The 23324-nt window shown below is 46.0% G+C and overlaps 1 protein-coding gene across 1 annotated transcript in view; it reads right to left on the bottom strand.

Moving 5' to 3' along the window:
- SYCP1 (synaptonemal complex protein 1) overlaps positions 1-23324 on the bottom strand; it is a 1202159-nt gene that overhangs the window by 298618 nt on the left and 880217 nt on the right. Inside the window, exon 8 of the mRNA XM_069633416.1 lies at positions 18051-18236. Coding sequence (XP_069489517.1) covers positions 18051-18236 — 186 coding nt within the window. The remainder of the gene's footprint in view (positions 1-18050; positions 18237-23324) is intronic.

Below are 23324 nucleotides of genomic sequence, written 5' to 3'. Positions count from 1 at the left end.
GGCTGGGCTTTCAATAGGTGTTTGGATGCCTGCTCCCTGGACTGATGGACTTGGTCTGGATGTCCGGGGGTAGGCATCATGACAAGACCGTCTATTTCTTTGATCCAACCCAGGACCTCATTCCAAAAAACCTTTATGTGCGGGCAACTCCACCTCATGTGCCAGTAATTGGCTATTTCCCCACATTTTCTCCAACATCTTGGACTCATTGTTTGGGACATTTTAGAGAGCCTGAGTGGGTCATATTGCCACCTATGTAGTAATTTTATGGCGTGAACTTTGTATTGGTCAGATATGGACGTTCTGGATGCCGCTTTACACATTATTTCCCACTGGTCAGGGCTTATCTCGTCCCCTCCTCGTCTACTTCTCAGAGGGTCCGTGGATCCATCTCCTGCTTCTATTTATTCTTTGTTCATTGCGGATATGAGGCCCTTCATTTTGGATTTGGAGTCTAGGAGTTTCTCCAATGGGGTAAGGTGTCTTTTTAGTTTATCCTTCCATTCAGGTTTCGTTAGAACGACTTTTATTTGTATGTATTGGAATGTGGAGAGTGTACCTATTCCTAGGGCTTCAGTCAGTTCCGGGAGGGAGATAAAGGAGTCTTTTCTTTGCAGATGCCCCACTGTTAGGGAGAATTCTAGTGAGTCCTCCAGCAGCTTTGCTGGATTTTTGGGATTTGTTTTTTTTCTCCTGCTAAGAGTGAGACTCTTTTCCTCCCACTCTTAGACATGATTTGAGGTGCTTTTTGACTTAGCATGTGTTCATGGGCTATGGGGTAACCTCTTTCTACTCCATAGGGCATCATCTGTTTTTGTATGTGTGTTACACCGCACCCTCAGTGCAGTAACACAGGGGTGTCATAGTGACTCCCCAACATAGACTCCATACCCTGGGACTGGCTACTGTCTCCCAGAGCATGTAAAGTTACCATTGACTTTACTAGTCCTAAATCGTGAACAGAACCAGTACACACCATCATATTGTGGAAGTACTGGTAGGGGTAATTCGATTGCCCCTGGGTCTGTTTCCAAGGGGGCACTGTGCATTCCCCCCTTGTCGAGTTTCTGGCTGGTGGCAGTGGTTACCACGCAAAATATTCCTTCGGAATATTCTCTATGGGATTTTCCCATTGATTTTAAACGCACCACTTTTTGGTGCAATGTTAAAGATACTGCCGCTTTATTTATTTAATATGAAATCCGCGGTTGGGTCTTTTTGCCAGAACTCGGTTCCAAAATGGGGTTTGTGTCCGTCTCTGTAACTCTGACCAAGGTCGAGCCCTTTGTTCCACTATTTTGGCAGGCTTCTCCACAGAAGCCCTCCAAATGGTGCCACTCTGTCTGGGTTCCATAGGAGGGGTGAAGGGGGGATTTGGCACCCTGGACTGAGTTGCCGTAGCAACTGAAGTCGCACTCTTCTCTGATTGGCCCAGTGGTGAGCCACCCGGCTCACCACTTAGCATGTGTGATTGACAGCTAGGCTGATGAATGGGGGTTTTTCTGCATAAAAGCAGGCCTTTGGGACTGGAACTTCAGAAGTCGCCACAGGACCTAAGAATCCGAAGAGGGAAGAAGCTGAGCCATCTGCAACGACGATACCACGGGTGAAGCCCTGCTGCAACGAACTCGCCACTTTCCCAACGACAAGAGAAGATCTTCTGCTGGACGAGTCTTCTCCCCCTGAGCTGGTGGGACCAACCAGTTCGCCTCTTTCGCCTTCCAAAGACGTCTCTTGGTCTAATCGCCCGTGCCAAGCACCCCGGTGGCCGGATAGCCAAGCTTCACCACTTTGACCGCGAATAAAAGGACTGCACCTTTTAATCGGGAACTCCGCGGCTGGTTTCATCCTTGGGCAGTCCAACAACTCCAAGTTTCCTCCTCGACGAGATCCTCTCTTCCCCTGGTCGGGACAATGAACTGCAACCACTACCAGGAACAACTGCCACCGCTGGAGCTTCCTCTCTCTTAAGGTACTGTGTCCTACCTGGCCTCCCTTTCTACAGATTGCTAAAGGTGACCCTTAAATCCTTGGCTTTCTATACTGGGTTGGCCCCAGACCTTCTAACTTTGTTTCTTGAACTAAACCAACCTCTTTTGAACACTCTGCAAAGACTTTTAGTGCAACTTAAACTGTGTGATCATGGGCACATTTCGCTTTGCTTCTTTTAAAGTGGGCCTGGCCTATGAACTTTGGCTCTACAGTATATTCTGCCTTTATTTCCTTGCTCTGAGTGTTGGGACTGTATTATTCTTATGCTCTGCCTTTTTCGCTCCCTCTAACCAAACTATTGGAGTGCCATCTTAGTTAAGCGCTCACATCTGTCTTAACAAATAGTGGTGTTTTTACTCTGACTTGTCTAATAGTTATTAAGGGAGGTGTGTATACTTTATCTGATTGTGTTTTAACTTGCATTTGATTTAGAGTGCTAGTGTATTGCCTAAAGTGTGTTTTAAATAAACTCTATACTTTTGATACAAAGCTCTGGTCAGTGTTTGTTTGCTCTACTGTGTTTTTAGCCCTATTGCCCTATTGCGTATACTCTACATACTGCCTTACTCTTCTTGAGAGAGGTCTGACTGCTCAGCCACAGCTAACAGGTAAATCTGGGTGGTGCAGACTGCTACCAATTGGGTTTACTGCTTACTCCTGTGGCCTTAATCTTTTTGCAGTGTTCCCTAAGGGAACTGCACAGGATTCTGCCTAACACCCACCCTCTCCAGGCGCGCCTCATAACATGATTGGAATCTTCCTACATTGTGGATTTGATCGTTTATGCAAGGGGACTATAGATGGCTGAGCGGGGATGGCCAAGTGGTAATCTTTCGCATTTCTTTGCCTATTCGCCATATGCTCCATATGGTGCTTAATATTGGGTGGTCTTTGAATCTACGTTGAAGCTTTTTCTGCGGGACCCATAGCCACTCTGATACCCTAGCTGGTGATAAGTAATGGTTGTCCATTTGAATCCATTGGTGATTTTTGTGGTCTCGAAGATGTGGAATTAGGATGCGTAGCTGGGTGGCTTTGTAATAAGTTTGTAGGTCAGGGAGCACTACCCCACCTTTGTCTTTGGGAAGCGTTAGTGTGTTGTATGGGATTCTCACTTTCTTCCCCTGCCAGTGGAACCTTACCATAATCTTTTTGCCCTCAATGAAGAATTCTTTTGGTAACTAAACAGGTAGCATTTGGAAGGGATACAGGAATCGGGGGAGGCATACCATTTTAATGGCATTGATTCTATCCAACCAGAAAATCGTGAGTTTACTCCATTTATTCAGATCGTCAGTGAATCGCTAGAGAAGGGGAGGGAAATTGGCCTCATATAAATCGTTCAGAGTTTTGGTGATCTGTATGCCTAAGTATGTCAATGTGGAGTGTTCAATCTTGAGGCCTAGTGGGAGGAATCTGGTTTCGTTTTCTTCTTTGGATCCTTGGAGAGGAAATAGTATCGATTTGGTCTTATTCACTTTGAACCCAGAGAGTTGCCCAAATTCTTCTAGTAGATGCAGGGCGCAGGGGATAGATACGGAAGGGTTAGTTATGTGTAGTAGTATATCATCTGCGTAGAGTGCTACCTTATATTCTGTTGCTCCCAGTCGCATACCCTCCACCATAGGATCGGTTCTCATTTTTTGTGCAAGGGGTTCTAGGGAGAGCGCAAAAAGAATTGCGGACAGGGGACAGCCTTGTCGGGTTCCACGTTTCAATTCGAACCATCTGGAGTATTCTCCATTTACAAATATCGATGCTTTGTGGGATGTGTATACCGCCTGTATTCCCTTTGTGAATCTCGGCCCTATTCCCACCTTCTGTAAGACCGCTCTTAGGAATTCCCACTCCACTCTGTCGAAAGCCTTCTCTGCGGCTATCGATAAAAGGGCGAGATCACCGGGGAGGGTATGCAATGTGTGAACAAAGTGGAGTGTTTCCCAATATGAACCCTACTTGGTCAGAGTGTATTATCTGATGCATTAATAGTTCTAATCTAGCAGCCAACACTGTAGTATAGATTTTAGCGTCAAGGTTGAGTAGGGAGATTGGGCGGTATGATCCACAGTGTTTAGGGTTTTTCCCATCCTTGGGGATCAACGTTATCAGTGCCTTTTTGAAGGAGTCTGGAGCTTCCCCTGTCTCTAGTATCTCATTAAATAATTTTGTCATTAATGGTGTTAGTTGTTTGCCAAAGGTTTTGTAAAAGCCGGCTGTATAGCCATCTTCCAACCTTTTTATTGCGTCTTGGACTTCCTGTTCAACTATTGGGGAGTCGAGCAGCTCGGCTTCTGAATAAGTTATTTTGGGCATTTTGATTGGAGATAAGTAGGAGTCTGTGTTTAATTGGCCGGTGGTTGCTTCTGAGGTATATAGGGTCTCAAAGAAGTTGGCGAAACTCTCTGGGATCGTGTGGGGATTTTGAGTCGTGGAGGGATTGTCCTCTATTATTTCTTGTACCTTGCGCTCTGCCCTTTGTTCACTAAGTCTGGCGGCTAATAGTGCATCAGCCTTGTCCCCTTTTTCGTAGAATTTCTCTTTAAGGAATCGGAATTTACGCACTACTTGTTCATGCTCCAACAGTCGTAATTTCTCCCTTTTCTGTTGTTCCGTGTTCATTTTTTCAGGATCTACCTCGGGGTTCTTTCTTATATCACCTTCTAATTAGCATATTTCAGTTCTGAGTCTGTGTTCTATGATCTTTTGCTCTCTCTTCTTAGAGGACCCTTCACGTATTAAGATGCCTCTCCACGTGGCTTTCCCAGCTTCCCAGATTGTTTGCTTACATACCCCTTCATTATCGTTCAATTTAAAATATTCATTAATTTTGGTCTGCATGTCTGTTTTAAAAACTGAGTCTTTCTACAGGCTCTCATTACAGCGCCATTTCCCTCCCATGACAGGTAGATCCACCCAGTTTATGTCTGCCAGGACCATGTCAAGATCTGACCATGTTATCGGAATGATTTCTGAGTACTTTGTGGTGTCGAGGAGATTATTTGTAAGGAATACATAATCAATACGGGTGAACGTATTGCGTGGGCTCGAGTAGAAAGTGTATTCTCTATCGTTAGGGTGTAAGATTCTCCACGCATCCTTCATTTCATACATGTCCATCATTTCTAACAGTTCAGTACGGTCGCTTTTGTTATGGTTTCTCATTTCGGGGTTACCTGGTTTCCAGTCTTTGGTCGGGTCTGCCCACTGATTAAAGTCACCTCCCAGAATAATATGACCTGAGGCTTCCAATATTATTTTAGGGATTGTTTTTTCAAAAAACTTGGCTTGTCCAGTGTTGGGGGAGTATACCGTGGCAATTGTTACTTTTACTTTTGCAATTCTCCCCGTTATTAGTAGCGCACGTCCTCCCACATCAGACCATGTTTTATCTACCTTGAAGTTAATTCCCTTCTTGAGCAGGATTCCGACACCTCCTTTCCTGAGTGGGCCAGAGCCCCAGAATTCTAGTCCTCCCCGCTTCCCCAGAATGCTTCGTTCCTCACCCTTTGCAAACTTTGTCTCCTGCAAGAGGAGGATGTCAATTTTTGATCTTTGAAATTCTCTAGACACCAGTGACCTCTTGGTTGGCGAGTTCAAGCCCTTCACATTGATTGTCCCTATTCTGAGAGTCTCTCCCCTTCAGCTCTTCAGGTGATGCCATTATTAGTCTTTGTTGGGGAGTTATTTATGTTCCATAACCACAAGATTACTTGCACACCAAGTCCCACAATGTCTTTAATGTTTCTGATTAACTCGGATGCTGCTACAACCTTTTCCAAATGTCTGTCCGCTCTCCCTCCCACCTCCCCTCCCTCCCTGAGTTGATGGCGTTCGATGGAACCCAGATGGTTACTCTGGTCCTGCATCGAACCACCTATGGGGACCGTTACTTCATGTCCACGTGCTTAATATAACATCTCAATTTCAATTGAGCCCCCTATGTCCCCCCTCATGTTCGTATCTTGACCTTGTTGTCGACCAAAAGTGAGATATTTTGTCCAATCAAGTCTCTATCTTTTACATTGAAACATATGCCATCTTACCAATATTTGTGAATGATCAATTGGCTGCCTCCGGGGAGGTATTACCTCTTCGGTATTTCCTCAAGCCCTTCACACGCCTTCTCTTGGGACCTTGTAGGTGCCATCCTCCGTCCTCCCGTCGTGGCCCTTCTCGGTTATCTTCTTCTGAGCACGGTCCAAGTACATCAGAGATGTATGTTTTGATTTCCTTTTTGGAGCTCAGCTTTATTTTATTGCCTTCGTATTCAAAAGAGAGGGAGAAGGGGTAGCCCCATCTGTATCTTATGTTTTTTTCTTTCAGATGCTTTGTAAGGGGTCTGCACATCCGCCGGAGTGCTAGTTTCATGGATGACAAGTCTTGATATATTGAGATCTGAGCGCCTCCGAGCGTAATCGTATTTGTGCTCCTTGCCTTCTCAAGGACTCTGGCCTTATCCTGGAAGCGATGGAATCGGGCGAGTACCGATCTTGGTCTGCCTGGGGGGCCTCCGGCTCTATGTATTCTTTCGGTTTTGGGTTCATCAATTGCATCGTCTGCGATTAGGAGTTTAATGATGCCATGTAAAGTATTTCTCAGGTCGCTCTCCGTCTCCCCTTCTCGTTCCGGGATACCAAAAATACGTATGTTCCGTCTTTCCCGGTTTTCCAAGTCATCGAGCTTTAGTTTGAAGTCTTCTTCTCGCTGTTCTACTTCCGTCATCCTCTGGTCAAGCTGTGCCTCCAGTGTGTCTATGGAGGCTTGGTTATTCTCCATTCCTTCCAGTCTTTCTTCCATGCTGTCTAGGCGATTCGTAATTTTGTCTATTTTACATCCAATGTTGGCCCCCAAATTCTTTATTTCGCCTAATAAGGCAGCAATATCGCCTTTGGTGGCCGCTAGTTCACTTGCCGTTGTGTCTGTGTTTGCCATGTTAAGTTCACTGGTTCCAGGGGGCAATGAGGCGTAGGCGAATGGGGCTAATTTCTCTTTTATGTTCATGGGGTCCGGGAGATCTCAGAGGTGATGTTAGTTCGGAGCCGGGCCAGTATCGCAGTTCTAGTGAGGGGTGCGGCTTGCCAGGTTGGTTCTTCGATTCAGCTTGTGAGCACTAGAAGGTTGGGTACCTAGCTTCACCTCCTTCCAAGGCACTTTGGTGTACCTTGGTTGGGTTGTCCGTTGTGCGTACCGGTAATCAGCGCCAGCGTTGATCCTATGACGCCTGTGTAGTATGTGGTGTAGTGTTCAGCTGTCCAACATCACCTTCATGTGATGTGTTGTGTCAGCTTCTTTACCGTTTTTCAGATGAGTCAACCCACAAAGTCACGTTGTTTCAGGCGTGTTGTGAGCGTCTTCAGCGTAGTTCCGCAAGGAGAGGGCTATATCGGAGCTTTACCGGGGTCACTTCTATTGCATTAATTTGTAAGCATTGATTGTTGTGGAGGCAATCAGTAGTAATGATACTTGTGGACCTCTGAAGTGGATTCGTACCCAGTTCAGTCAGGGTGGCCAAACCAGGTGAGGGTCAGACCGGAATACTCTTAACGTGCCCGCTGTGGAGAAATGTCCGGTGTACCAGCCTTTGGATGGTGAGTGATGCCGAAATCTGCTGGGGCTTCAAGCTATGGTGTTGACCGGGGGATTCAGGTTTCCCCTGTGTGCATAATGGGGTGGGCACCGTTGTTGTTAAATGTAGATTTTTTGTTCCTGTGAACTGCCTCTTACCTTGGTCTTTGCTTAGTTAGGCAGATTTACACAACTGAAATGTTCTTGTGCACCTTTAATATTTGAAGGTTCCAAACTGTGTCTCTTGGGGTGCTTAAGAGTGCATTTAGGATGGTTGCACATGTGAGGTGAGGTCAATATATGTTTTTCTCTGTGTCTGCCTATCACGGGGCTCTGGATTCCAAGGTTGTGGCAGGAATGGAAGTGTTTACTGATGTGCCGGGGCTCCAGGCAGGTCACCTACACGCCCCGGGCGCTCTTGCCTCACGGGTCCACCCCGTCCTTTGTGTTCCACACAGGGGAGTGTGCGGTGGTGTCGGCGGCCGGGGACCGTTTCCACAGCTCCTCATGCGGGGGGCTTCCAGGCGCACCCGCAGCACAGGTCCGCTCTGTGTGCCTCGCCGTTCTCTCCAGCCGGCTAACGGGTGGCCGGGGCCTGCCTCGTGGAAGTCACTTCGTGCGGGAGCGAGGAACGGGGGATCCAGCCCCTCACAGCCTGGGGCACCCACCTCCACAGTTGGTCTGTGCTGTGCAGACTACGCGGGCTCCACAGTAGATTCCTCTCGCCTCAGAGCGCCATTACTGGAGGGGCCTTCCGCTTCAGTAGACACTTGTGTGTCTTGGTAGTTTCAGTTTCACCTTGTCTGCATCCGGGAGGCTGAGACTTCCACAAGTGATTGCAGGTGGATTCCACGCCCAATTTCGCTCGGGATTTTTCCCACATGAGGTGGGCGGGGGGTTGCGGTGGTAGCTGCTCGGTTTTTACCTGTGGGGGGTACAAGTGGGGGCTCGTTCCACTATATGGGGCTGCTGCAACAGAGCTTACACAGAAAGCATGCCTGTCTGTGCGCCCTCTAGTGGCCAGTCCATCGCTCATATACATTTTAAGATGTTATTGTGTGAATTATTTTTACTCTACTGTATTTTTTGATACTAATAAAATATGATTATATATTGTTAATGACTGACTGAGCCTATACTCCTTTCGCACTGACCAGAGTCGATTGCATTTACATTTAAATAATTTAGTTATCCGTGTGACCACCCTTCTCTACCCTTTGAATCTATTTGCGCCACGGGTCCACAGATGACGGGATACCCATCCTTTTGGATAACTACTCCAAGCCAAAGTTCAGTGAGGTGCCAAGTCAGCTTGCCTCTTGCAGAACTTCGACCAAGACTAACAGATCCCTCCCGGTCTCTGAAGAAATCAGCACCTCCTAACTCCTTTATCACCCATCTTCTTCATTCCAAAGAGGTCTGGTAGAATTCTGACCTCGATTCCGGTAAGAAGCGCCGATCCATCACCGACATCGACGGAACTGTCCCGACAGGGCATTTTGATGCCAATGCCTCGGGCGCCATCAGCGTTGTGGTCGGCGTAAAAAATGTCAAGCTTGAGAGTGTGAGACCTGACGATGCTAACTTGGTGCCGGAACCTGCGGGCACAACTGGTGTCTGAACTGCCTGCACCATTGAGGTCGGAGCCATAACCGCAGCGGCCTACTCAAATGAATGAACTACCCCACTCCTCCAACGAAGTAGAGCCATGTCTGCGATGACAGCTCTTCATTTTCTTTTGCGCGGATGTTAGGGAGAATTCTCTCTTCAGGCTGAATTTCCTAACCTAGTGAGTCCCCCAGCAGCTTTGCTGGATTTCTGGAGTTAGTTTTTTTCTCCTGCCAAGAGTGAGACTCTTTTTCTCCCACTCTTGGACAAGATTTATGGTGTTCCTTTGACTGTTAATGTGTTTTATGGGCTATGGGGTCCTTTACTCCATAGGGTCTCATGTGTTTTTACTATGTGTGTTACACAGCACCCTCCGTGCAGTAGCACAGGGGTGTCATAGTGACCCCCCACCATAGACTCCATACCCTGGGACTGACTACTGTCTCCCAGGGCATGTAAAGTCACCATTGGCTTTTCTAGTCCCAAATTATGAACAGAAACCAGTACAAACCATCATATTGTGGACGTACTGGTCGGGGCAATTCGATTGCCCCGGAGTCTGTTAGTCGAGGGGGCACGTCTCCGTCCCACCTGATCGAGTTTTGGCTGGTGGCAGTGGATACTACATTTTATATTCGACCGCGAATATATCCCTATGGGATTTTCCCATTGTTTGAGGCTACCAACTTTAATTATTTAATTCTCATAGCCTCGAACATACCGCCGGTTTATTTAATTAATATTAATTCGCCGGTTGGTATTTTTTGCCAGAACTCGATTCTAAAATGGCATTTGTGTTCTCTTCTGTGACTCCAACCCAAGTCGAGCCCTTTGTTCCACTTTTTGGTGGGCTTCTCCACAGAAGCCTCCACAAGTGGTGCCACTCTGTCTGGGTACCACAAGGGGTGTGGGAGGGGGTTTAGGCACCCTGGACTGAGTTACCTTGGTAACTCAAGTCGCACTCTTGTGTGATTGGCCCAAGTGGTGAGCCGGCCGGCTCACCACTTAGCATGTTTGATTGACAGCTAGGTTGAGTGAATGGGGGTGTGCTGCATAAAAGCAGGGCTTTGGGGACTGGAACTTCAGAAGTCGCCACAGGACCTGAGAATCCGATGAGGGAGAAGCTGAGCCGACCTACCACGACGACACCACCGGTGGAGCCCTGCGGAACCGACTCACCACTTCCCGACGACAGAGAAGATCTCCCGGCTGGAGAGGCTTCTTCCCCTGACTGGTGGGCACAACCAGTTTACCTTCTTCTCTTCGCATCCAGGGCCGTCTCGTGGTCGAATTGCCCGTGCCAAGCACCCCGGCAACCGGATAGCCACTTACCACTGGACCGCGAATAAAAGGACCGCTCCTTTTACCTGAGAACTCCGCGGCTGGTTTCTTCCCTGGCAGTGCAACGGACTCCTGTCTTCCTCCCCGACGAGATCCTCTCTTCCCCCGGACGAAGCACCGACTTGCATCCGCTGCCAGGAACAACTGCCCCCGCTGGAGTATTCTCACCACTTCCAGGTACCGTGTCCGCCAGGCCTCCCTTTCTAAAGATTGTAACCCCTTAACCTTCTGGATTGGGCTGGCCGCCTTGACCCTCTAACTGGTCCCTTTCCTGTGGTCCAACTCTTTTTGAACCTTTGCAAGACTCTTGTGCACTTCAACCGTGTGACCTTGGACTCATTTCGTTCTGATCCTCTTAAAGTGGATCCGGCCTACTGAACTCTAACTTCACGGTTTTACTTGCCTTCCTCTCTTGCTTGATCTTAAGAAAGTGTTGGGATCTATTTCACATTATTCTCTGTTTTTCTCTCCCTTTTTAAAACGAATTATTAGAGTGCCATCTACATTAAGCGCTCACCGCTGTCTGAAAATAAGTGGGGCTTTACTTAAGACTTGTCTGATATTTTGCTAATGGAGTGTATGGCCCTCATTCCAACCCAGGCGTTAAGGGTTTAATGGCACCGTCGGCGCCGTTAACCCTTAACGCCTGATTTCCACCTTAACGCCTGCTTTTAGCAGGCGTTAAGTACCAAGGCGCTAAGCGTCCTTGGCGCTAATTACGGCACCGTAATTTACGGTGCCGTAATTAGCGCCTTCCCCACTCCCATTATGCCCTATGGGGCAAAAATGGGAATGGCGATTGGGGATTTACCACCCCACTCACCTTGGAATGGGGCGGTAAATCCGCCATCCACCATGGTGTAAACGTAGTTTACACCATGGTGGTAAAGTAGGGAACTTACCACTTGGGTTTGAATGAGGGCCTATATCTTTTAGCGACCGTGTTTTTGAATTGCTTACTATTAGTGCCTCTGTGTTTTTCTAGATGTGGTTTTAAATAAATAATTATATCTCTTTCACACCAAGCTCTGGTCAGTGTTTACTTGTTCTACTGTGTTCTTTTGACCTATTGTGAATACTCAGTATACTGCCTAACTCTTCTTGAGGGAAGTCTGACTGCTCAGCCACAGCTACCAAGTGAATCTGTGTGGTACAGACTGCTACCAAGTGGGTTTACTGCCAAACACATGTAGTCTTAAATCTTTTGCAGTGGTCCCAGAGGGAACTGCACAGGTTTCTGCCTAACAGCGGACGAGTGGTGAGACTCACGCCACGAGTGGGGCTGCTTCTTCACCTTCTAGCCATGTCTCGCCTCTTTTTCAGATGTGGGGTCTTCGGTATCAGGGCCCAACAACTTGGCAGTCAACCGAGCCAGAGACTTCAAAGGTCGACATCCACGGGTCAATTTTGCTGATCATTCCATGATCTCCTTCGGGTTCATGTGCTGGTAGGAGGTGCACCATTTGATGTGGTGCTCCACCCTAAAACACCACATGCAAACTGTGTTGGTCCATGATGGAAATCTTTGCGTTGCAGTCCTTGCAGAGTTTAAAACTCAAAGGGTTTACGGGCCAGGCTCAACATGCCACGCACTGGTATACTCACACTGACCCTCCCCCCGCATGTCAAGCTCGAGCAACTGGCTACCGAAGGAGTCAACACCTTATCTCTTGTTCTTCACCACGCATTTTGCGCCGTCGCCCCGGCAGATCCTGTGGCAGCAACAATCATGGCATGGAAACGCCTCTTGCAGCCTCGCCCAGGCCACCATCCATATTACAAATGGCTGCCTATATGGCAGTTCCCAGGCCTTAGCCCCACTCATGACAAACTCCTTATGCAACACTGGCACAACATGGGCCACCGGGCGCTGACCTATCTATACCCTGACGGGAAATTTATCACCCCACAGACATGGCGGCCCGAGCACTCTGGTACGGCTCTAGAACTACTGCAATACTAAAGACTCAGGGTGGCATTCCGCGTCATGTGGCCCACCTACCCGATGAACCCCCAGATTCACCCGAAATCCACTTCATAACTAACTCAACTGGGGTTAGGGGCATAACATCCTCTCTATATAGGCTGCAGATGGAAAAGCTGGGGGAGGCACCACGGGTGCCGCGCGACGTATGGGGGGGACGAACTGGGCCTGACCCTTACTGATGCAATGTGGAGTAAAATGTGCACACACACACCCGCAAGGTCTCCCTGAACGCCAGACTTAGGTGCATGCAATACAAGCTTTTGAACCGTTTGTACTACGCACCGCACAGGGTGGGGAGGTTTGTACGCAGCCCTGCTCATACCTGCCCTAGATGCAGATCCACTGAGGCAGATCACATTCATATGTTCTGATCTTGTGAGGCACTGACCCCGTTCTCGGACTGTGGGAGGGCCCCGAGCTGAGGAAGGTGTCCAAATTCTTAAATGTTGCAACTATGGTGGTCAAAAAATGCATACTGCAATGCTGGAAGCGCAGGTCTCCCCCTTCATTCGAAATGTGGCTCAAGGCTCTCACCTGGACTCAAACGTGCAAAGAGGACTATATCAACTCCCTCCCCGTGGCCTCCCGCCCCAGGAGTGTATGGTCCGATTTCTGCAGCTACCTGAACAGTAAAGACGACTTAGAATTGCTCTCCTCCCCCCACAGAAGTATAAACATTGCTATTTCTGAAACAACCTGAAATGTGAGGCCTAGGGCCTACCCCGCCCTGCTAACCCTCCTGTATACAATGCCATTCACGTACCTGCAATGTTATAGTGTATGCACTGTGCTGTTTACCTGTTCTTGCTTCATTCCAATAAGTAAATAAAGGTTTTCAAAAAAAACTAAAAAAAAAACTTTTAGGCACTGAAAAAGATTGCATTCCGAACAGTGTGCAGAGCATACAGAAAAAGGAACAGTGTATGGGGAGGTGTGACGTGATATATACCATCAACTACAAGTCCGGAGATGAAGAGTGCCGTGGGCAAGTCATGACGGAGTCTACAAATGACGCTGAGCCGCGCTATGTCCCCATGATTCTGCAAGGGATATCAGATGAGAAATCTGTGGCAGATGCCATCCATTGAAGTAAATATTCAGACAATTAATAGCTTTGTCGGTCCATATTAGTGAAGAACTATTATGGGTATTTGGAAAATGCCCAGACCATAATATAGTTACACAAAACCTCTCTGACCTTGTTCATTATCATTTTCACTGTACAAAGTCTGAATTTATTTTTTATTCATACCGCGCCGGACAACTGCACGCATCAGGGCGCCAACAAAAACACAATAGGACATATGAGAAACGGGACATACATAGCAGATTCAGACTCTTCAGCTGCTTCCTTCATGGTTCAAACAAGTTCATTTGAAGAGTAGAGTTTTCAGTTGGGTACGAAACATGTAAAAAAAAAAATCCAGACGGAGCGAGCTTGGGAGAGAGTTCCACACTTGCGCTGCCCTCATGGGGAAGGCTCTACCAAGTCCACCAGCCTTTTTAAACCTGAGGGACCTAATTGTTCCCATATTGACCGACCTTAGAGTGCAGTTAGGGATGTAAAGTGAGGCGCAGGACTTCAGGTTAACCCGGGGCTTTCCATATAAGCACTTGTGCACTAGGGTAGCTCTTTTAAAGTGAATGTGTGCGGGTATGGCAGCCAGTGTAGGGATTCTCCGCAGACAAAATGTATTCCTGTCTAGGGATGCCCTTGATGATCAGAACAGCATAATTTTGGTGTGTTTGCAGGTGATTTATGCATATCTTCATTACCTCAATGAATAGAGAGTTAAAGTAGTGGTATTGTGAGAGTATAATGGCTCGGCCAATAAAGGCACAATTCATCTCTGAGATGAATGTCCCTAAGAAGTTTCAAATAATAGTTAACATTATTATTATTATTATTATTAACATTTTTTTTAATGTAACTGGTCTATGTCTCAGTGCTGACGGAGGCATTAAAGAACAGCCCCAGGGTCTTAAACTTTTCGGCTATTGCTTTGGAACAGTCTTTAATGCAGAAATGTTGGTCTTCATTAACCAACTTTGCTCTTGCCCTTGCTCCATTGAGGCAGAAACAGTTTTCTGTCATCCATTGTTCTATCACCCTGTTGATTGTAGTCAGGTTCCTGGTGTCTGTACATAATCCCCACGGATTTTCAGAATCAGCTAGCCGTCATCTGCATAGTTGGTAAACGTGACCCCATAAAAATCGAACCGGCTGCAAATAGGTCTAAGATACAGGTTGAAAAGTGTTGGTGAAATTCAGGCTCCCTGTGGGACTCAACAAAAGATGGGGGCCGAATGGGAAGAGGCAACCTTCCAAGAGACCGAAGATTGTCTACCAGACAGGAAGGATTTGATCCAACTCATGGCTTGTGGGGCACAGTTCCCTGTGTCAGATAGTGTGTCGATTAGGCGGTCATGAGCCAGCAGATCAAAAGCTACAGACAATTCAAGAAGGACCAGAAGCCCATTCTTTCCTTGTTCTGCCAGTTCCAGCATATTGGTCTGTAAATCAAGGAGGGCTGTCTCCATACTATGGTCTGTTCTAAACCCAGATTGTATATTATGAAATATAGATGCCAACTCAATTAAGGCTTGAAGTTGTTTTGTAGCCACCTTATCTAGAATTTTCAGCAAAAAATGTGTGTTGGTAATGGGCCTTACAATTTTTTGCGTATTTGGGGTTCAGACCTGCTTTCTTCACCAGAGAGGTGATGGTTACAATCTTTATTTTATCCAGGACTGAGGTTTGATCGAAGGACGAGTTAACCAGTCTGGGAAAAAAAGGGGCAAACTCTGTACTGTTCTCCAGGATAGGTTTCACTGGAATGATGTTCTCAGAGCACAAGGTAGTGCGCATTGAGGCCAGTATGGCCTCCATCTCAAGGCTAGTTACATGTGTGAATGCAAATTTGGTTGTCTGATCGGCTGTTTACAGACATTAGCCAGCCGGGCCTGCTTATTTAGGCCATTTCCTAAATCTTTTTTCAGTTTTTTTCCCAGCTGTTTTAATTTTATACGCAAAAGCCAATTGGACATAATCGCAGTCTTTATCTGGAGGGTGGAAAGGATGTATTAATGCCTTAGGAATCTCTAGAAGCTTCAAGATCTCAAATAGCTTTTTGGTGTTATTCTTGGCTCAGGCAATTTTTTAAATTAAAGAAGTCCTTTTTGTTGTAGTGATTTGGGCTTTATAGTCTGTCTCCAGTGCCTTCCATTTTCCCCTGTTCAGGGCAGAAGGGTGTTTTAACCATGCCCGTTCTGCACATCTCTTCAGCTAGTGAACCATTTGTTGTGATTTCTATTTTCTCCCACCAATTTCCTTGCTATAGGGGCCACTTTGTCCAGCATCTTAATCAGGACGTTATTATAGGTTTCCACCAGCTTGTCTGGGCTGTCACAGCTGTTCGTGGATAGCATCATTTCTTGCAGGAAGTTCTTAAGGTGACTGGATTTCAGCTTCTTAAAGTTCTGGTTATACACAACCGTAGCAGGGTTTATGGATATTGTTGATATTTCTTTTAAGCATAGGGTAAATTCAACAATACAATGGTCAGGCCATATGCATGGGGTAGTGCTCTTCATAACGACCTCAAGATTTCTAGAGATCACCCAATCTAAGATACTTCCGGAGATTGAGGTGGGTTCACTATTCTCCACTTTACATCGCTGTTCCAGGATTGATTCTTCCAGTGAGATGGCTTTTTTGTCTCTAGGATTGTGAAGCCATCTATTTAAATCACCTGCTACCAGCGTGGAGCAGTTTGGGCCATTAATAGTTTTTACGATTTATAGTAGGTCTTTGTTAAAGTGGGTCATATCCTGGGCAGGCCAACATACCAGTATAAGGTTGAAACTACTGCACGGGGAGAAGGAAAGTTGTTAAGTGTAGTATCTCGCAGTCATCACTGGTGCTAATGCTTTCAAAGAACTGAAAGTGTTTTTTTGCCATAACTGCCACCCCAGCTCCATGTCCGGGGGTTTTGATTTTTACAAATAATTAAATATCATTCTGCGATCGCCAAGTCAATGGTTGGACCATTGGCATCAGTTAATCAAGTCGTGATAATATGATAATGAATATCTAAAGCATGTTTATTTGAGGATCTTGTATTTTATAGGGCAATTTTCATTTCCTGTCCATCAATTAGGTTCAGAGGGAAGCCCGAGATAAGGGATTTTCTCTGTGCACTTTCTAGGTTGCAGATTTCATGAGTATTTGCAGAGTTTACCGCTCCGTAAATCCGTGACTCATGAACCATTTTGGTAATCGACATTAGATCCTTTGGGCTGTGTAGGTGTGGAGCGTCACTGATGTAATAATGGGTATATCTTGAGGGCACATATCTTTCTATGCCTCAATACGGGTATTAGCAGGAGGGGTTACATCTAGTTTCAGTGCCAGATATTTATCCACAATGGCAAGTCTTGCCGCTTTTTCGAGCTGCCAGGAACAAGGTACAGTCAGGAGGGAAGCCCATGCCTGAAACGTTACTTCTTCTGATATAGAGGCCAAGATCAGAAGTAAGAAATATATATTCACTTCAGCAGTGAGTTTCCGTGCATCGTAATGCCCCAATGACGCCAGACGATGCCCGGAGAAGGCCGGCTTGTCACTGAAGCACCTGACGTTTCAATTAGTAGACAATGAAATGCTGGGAAATGTAGTTCCTGGGATTTCTAGGAAACTACACTCTCAGCAAAAATGTATCACAGGTATGTGAGAGTGCTTATCTCTCAGTGTTAATAGTAAATACAAAATATATAAAGTACAAAGGCAACCATTCAAATCACAAAATATATAAAGTACAAAGGCAACCATTCAAATCAGGGGCTGAGTAAGAGTTTGAATCTGGCTGTAGTCGTACAAGAGGCGCTGTGAGTATTAGTGAGAACTCTTAATCAAACACTGTCTTGTCAAAATGAGCACAAATAAATAGAATAAGTCAACATACAGTGCAGCGCAGCATTGCCTAAAGCTTATTTGTCAAAATGCCGAGCAAGAAAAGGTCTGGCCGTATTCTACAGGGACAGTTAAAGATGTAAAAAGGATAGGTAGCTCTCAAAAGTTTAGTTGATTTTAACGATCCACTTGAGCAAATCAAACATAATTCTATGTGCAAATAATCTTTATGAAGAGGTTACAACAATATAGGTCCAGTTAATTAACTGATGTGGTTTATAGCTCCTAAAATTCTTTGAAGTTTTATTCACCATATTGCAGTTCTGTATAGTTGGCTTTCCAATCTGGGTTACTTCTTTTGATTAACATACTTTGGTATGAGGAATACAAAAACCGACAAAGATAATATATAATACATACAAGCTGGTGGCATATGAACTCAAGAGATAAGAACCATCAATTCATAGGTGCATGAAAGTACTAAAGTGTATATGCATGCCTCATCAGGAACTAACTTATAAAATGCAAAAGGATACTGAGACCTTCTCGAGTCAGACAACTGAATATGGCGGTACCCTGTGAGGAAAAGGTATTTGCTAATGCTACAATCCTTGGTAATATTCTTGATTAGTGTAAAATACATGCCTTTCGTGGAGTACATAAAGTGCTTCGTGCCGGAGTCCATGAACAGATGTCCTTATTTTCTGACTTCTTGCTTTGTTCAAGTAATGCAAAATGGTGTGCAACAGATTTGTTTGAAGACGCAACTGACTTGGGATCAAGTTTAATGGTGCTGCGTTTTGGTGTCTCTAAAACCGCTGTTTGTGTTATCTAAAACAAGAGATGAAATGTTAATTGATGAAAAACATTATTTTATTTTAATGAATACCACATTTGGTTAATCACATTAAAGTATAACAACAAAAATGACTAAAAATAAATAAGAATTAGATTATCACCAAAGGGTAAAATACAAAGCACACTGAACATAAATAACAGATTGAATAAAAAAGACAGTTTCAACAATCCCTCAGAAACCTTGAGACCAAAGATCTTGGCCTCCGAAACCTGACATATTTGTATTATTAAAAGCACTCAAGCCAAAAAAGAAGCTTTCTTAAGAAACAACATAACATTGTCTGAAGTTGTTATAAAGCTCTTCCACCACATGTCGTCAGGCCTAGTACGATAGTCACCTGTTTTGTTCCTCCCCTCCCTTTCTGCACCCCTCTCCCTCACCTTTTGTTTTTCTCCGGTTCTACCAGAAATGTCGTCAGGCCTAGTATGGTAGTCGCCTGTCTGTTTCCATTTCCTTCCCACTCTCCCCCTCCCTTCCTTATCTATGTCTTAGCTCTTGCACTATCTCAAATGTTGTGATGGTGATGCTGAGTATGATAGTTAATTTCACATCCGTACTGTTCATGGCCTGTAAGAATGTCATTGTATTTTCCCTTGTTCCCTCCCTTGCCTTGAAGAACTTCGAAACACATTGTGTATAGGCGCTATATAAATAAACTATCATATCATATCATAGGCCTATCTATTACGAGTTCAGAGGTGTTAAGAAAAATGGCAGTACAATTATAGGACTGTAATTATCGCCACTTTACGACCACTTTCCTGCACTGTTGAATTCAGACACTGGAGCTAAAGTGGAGGATTTACCTCCAGCACATAGCTCGATGTGAATGATATGATATTTTATTTATATCGCGCTCGTACACAAGTGTTTCAGAGCGCGACCAAGCAAAGAGAGGGGAACAAGGGAGAACAAAAACAACGATCTTACTAGGCCCAGTGACATTAAGAACGTGCAAGTGCATGGAAAAGGGGGAAAGTGCATGGAAGCGGGATAAGTGGAAAGTGCAGAACAGAGGAGAGAAAATAATAAATAAGTGAAATAAATAAATAAATACAGGCAATGAAAAAGTGGTAGTGCAGCCAGCAAGTGGCAAGTGCATGAATTAGTCAGATACGGTATATCTGATAAGTGTAGAAAAAAAAGTGGTGGACTGTATCGGTACATATACAGACCCCAGTGCAACGGGTGCCCAGAGGCAGTGCAGGAGGGATGCAGGGTGAGCAGGTACCTGGGCCCCAAGGACAGAGGGTGGCCAGGGGCACGGTGCCAAGGGAAAACACAGATCAGCAGGAGAGAAGAGGGGCAAAGGCAGAAGCGAAGAGGAAGGTCTTGAGGTGCTTCCGGAACCTGAGGTGATTCTCCTCAAGTGTCAAGGTGGCCGGGTGGCTGTTCCAAAGGGAGGCCCCAGCCGAAGACAGTGATCTGCCCCAAGCTCGTTTCTTTGAAAAACGACTGACACTAAGGGAGTTGGAAGTAGAGGAGCGAAGGGCTCAAGAGGGAAGGTATACCTAGGAATAGTTGAAGGTATTTTTGACCGAGGCCCCAGAAAGCCTTGGACAATGCAAATGTAATCCTTGCATCCACTGGAAGCCAATGAAGGGATTTCAGAACTGGAGAGATACGATCCCAGGGCTTGAGGCCAAGGACAAGTCTGGCAGTCCTGTTCTGGATTAGTTGTAAAGGGCAGAGAGTGGAGGCAGGTAGATTTAGAAAGATGCTGTTACAGTAGTCCAACCTAGAGAGAACCAGAGCTTGAGAGACAGTGAGCTTCTGAGGGAAGGAGAGGAAAGGCAGAGACGTTTTAGAGACGTCAGAGATGTGTGCGAAGAAGGAAAGTGTGGAGTCAAAGATGACCCCGAGATTCTTAGCCTCGCAGGTAGGGGTAGAAGGAGGGCTAAAGAGGCAGGCCAGAGAAGAAGGAGGGGAAAGGATGGTGAAGGTGTACCAATGAGGATCTCAGTCTTGTTGGCATTTAGACAAAGATTGCTGGCGGCACACCAATTTTGAATAGCGATTAGACAATCAGAGATGAGGGACGGAGCGGAGGTGTCTGAGGGAAGCCTGAAAATAAGTTGGGTGTCATCAGCATAACATTGGAAGTTTGAGCAGAAAATGGAAATGCAAAAGGCGAGATTTGCCAGGTATTGGTTGCAAAGCCAGGGCGAGAGGTTACACCCCTGGGGAACACCACAAGTAGAGAGGGAGATAGAGGATAGGAAGGACCCAAGTTGTACCTGGGATGGTCACTCAGAAAGAAAAGAGGTCAGCCAGGCCAGAGCCTGATCGGTGATACCCAGGTTGTCACATAGACGATTGAGCAGGATGGTATGGTTAACGGTATCGAAAGCAGAGGAGAGATCAAGTAGGATGAGGACAGAGGGAATGTTAGAGTCAAGGTTGGAGAGCAGGTCTTCACTGATGTTCAGGAGAGCAGTTTCCGTGGTTTGGCAGCTCTGAAACCAGATTGGTGGTCATGGAGACAGCCAACAGAGTCGGAATGAAGGTTAAGCTGAGAGATGGGCAGCTTTTCCAGGAGCTTCCCCAAAAAGGGAGCAATGGAAATTGGGCGATAGTTAGCCGGACAAGAGGGATCATCTGTGGGTTTCTTGAGGAGAGGATGCAGAAGGGAGCACTTCCAAGGGAAGGGGAAAGATCCAGAGGCAAAGGAACGGTTACAGAAATCGGCAAGGGCCGGAGCGAGGGTATGTGGTCCTTAATGGTTTTAGAGGAACAGGGATGGACCCACTTTCCTGCATAAAAGAGGTATTGCATCAGAAGGAGAAATGACTTACCGTAATGTTGTTTCTACGGACTCTTCTCCCGCAGATTCCTCATCTGATAGATATCTCCTTCCGACTTCAGCTGCTCAGAAAAAACATTGACAGGGGTTGCGGCATAGTGAATCTGGACTCAGCAGTTGATCTGTCTTGACTCAGTGCTCGATCATTGGCTTCGGACGTGACATCGGGCATCATATATTAACTGTGTCACCATGCCTCCGTACCTCAGTTCCCACCTTTTTTCCCCCCGAGCTCAGTCCCTGCAGAGGAAAACTAGTGAGAAAAAGATGGCCAAATAGCCAATAGAGGATTAGAAAAAAACATACCAACTGGGATAAAATAGAAATGTTCTTTTTTTTTTTTTTTTTTTTTAGAAAAGAGGTCCAGAGACCCTGCAACCATCGCCAACACTTCCTTCTTAGGAGAAGGCAACCCCTTCTGCAGACTCTTTCCTAGCTGGGATGGATGGGAGGGGTGATGAGGAATCTGCAGAAGAATCCAAAAAAAGAACATAACGGTAAGTAATTTTTCCTTCAATGGATTGCCTTTCTCCAACAGATTACTCATCAAATAGATTCCCAAAGCAGTAGAACTAATTGAGGCGGGACGAAAGCTTTACAGTAGTAGATTCAGAAACACCACTGTTTCCGAAGCGAGCATTAGCCCCACGGGTGACGCCCAGATTGCAATTCTTCGTGAATGTATGAAACGAAGATGAGGTTGCGGCCCGGAAGATGGCCCTGACCGGTACTCCTCTTTGCAGCGCCGTAGAGGTAGGAACCCATCTCAAGGAACTCCTTGCCTGTGCACTGGTAGCATTCAGAAATACATAGCGTGATCCATTGTGAGATTGTCTGCTTCGATACTGCCAAACCTTTTCTGGAAACAGAAAAGGTCACAAACAATTGGTCGACTATCCTGTACTCAGCCGTCCTGGCTACGTAAAAGCTTAACGCTCTCTTCGAGTCCAGTTGGTGAAAATGCTCCTCCTCCTTACAGGGGTGCAGAGGCAGATACAACACTGCAAGATTGATTGGCTGTGACGTCCCGGCACACTTTCCACTCGTCTGAGACCGTGCTCTGCCTGCTCAGAGCATCCGTCAAACTGTTCTCTGTCCCCGCCAGATGAATTGCAGAGACCAAGACCTGGTTCTCCAATAGCCAGAACCACAGCCTATTCGCCTCTCTGCAGAGGGGCAGGGAGCACACACCACCCTGCTTGTTCAGGTAGTGCATGACCACTGTGTTGTCCATCAGGATCAGGACATGTTTCTTCTTGAGAGAAGGAGTAAACGCCTTCAGGGACAACCTGATGGCTCAAATCTCCAGTCTGTTGATGTACCATCTGGCTTCCATCGGTGACCAAAGGCTGCTCACCTGCAAGTCCTCACAGTGAGCACCCCAACCCTTCAGGTTGGGTTCTGGCCACTCAGACCTGTGGCCACGGAGGCCAGAAGGGTTCCTCCGCCAGGATGTTGCTGCTGATGGCCCACAAAAAAAGGTTGTTGACCACAGCCCTGGACACTCTGAGAACCTCCCTCAAAGTGCCGAAGTACTGGGACCACTAACCTCGCAGGAGCCATTGTAGAGACTGCAGTCTGTGTCTATGTTCAATAAAATGCCTTGCCACAGGTGATCTTACATTTCTTGTGCCTAAATTGCTCTTGTATTCGTACCATCTCTCTTTAGTCTTCCTAGTGGTTTGACCCACATAGAAGACTCCACAAGATTGGCTAAGGCCGTAAAATCACTGAACTTGTATCGCTGACCGTGGGTATTTTACATTTGTCCCTTTTATTATGTTATTGCAATTACTGCAATTCAAGCAGGGGAATGTACCATTCTTGCAATTATGTAAAATTGGTTGTCTAGTTGACACTTATTTCTGACTTAACATGTTGAGCTCGGGAATTCCTGCCCCTTTTTTATATGCCACTTAGTCAGTCAGAATTGCTTTATTTCGGCACTAGACCATAAAAGCATACACCTTCATACAATTTAGATAAAAAACTGATGCAGTTACAACATTTTGGTACATAAGACGCAACTTTTAAAAGGAGACAGAAGATCCATCTATTACCCATATCTACATCTGAAACGTCTATTGAATAAAGTGCAATGCAATGCTAACATATTATACCACAATTTGGGGGATGAGTTTTGTGCCAACTGTAAAACTTTCCATGCGCCTGGTTTTTCTTACAATTCAAAAAATGTCGCAGTGAGTGTGGGGCAGAAAAAAAAGGGGGAACTTTGGACCCCAACCCCTTGAGAAAA

This window comes from Ambystoma mexicanum, chromosome 13 (assembly GCF_040938575.1).
Source record: "Ambystoma mexicanum isolate Mex_15411 chromosome 13, UKY_AmexF1_1, whole genome shotgun sequence".
In the NCBI taxonomy this organism is placed as follows: domain Eukaryota; kingdom Metazoa; phylum Chordata; class Amphibia; order Caudata; family Ambystomatidae; genus Ambystoma; species Ambystoma mexicanum.
Note: the sequence above shows the minus strand (reverse complement) of the source record. Positions and strands in the feature narration are given on the sequence as shown.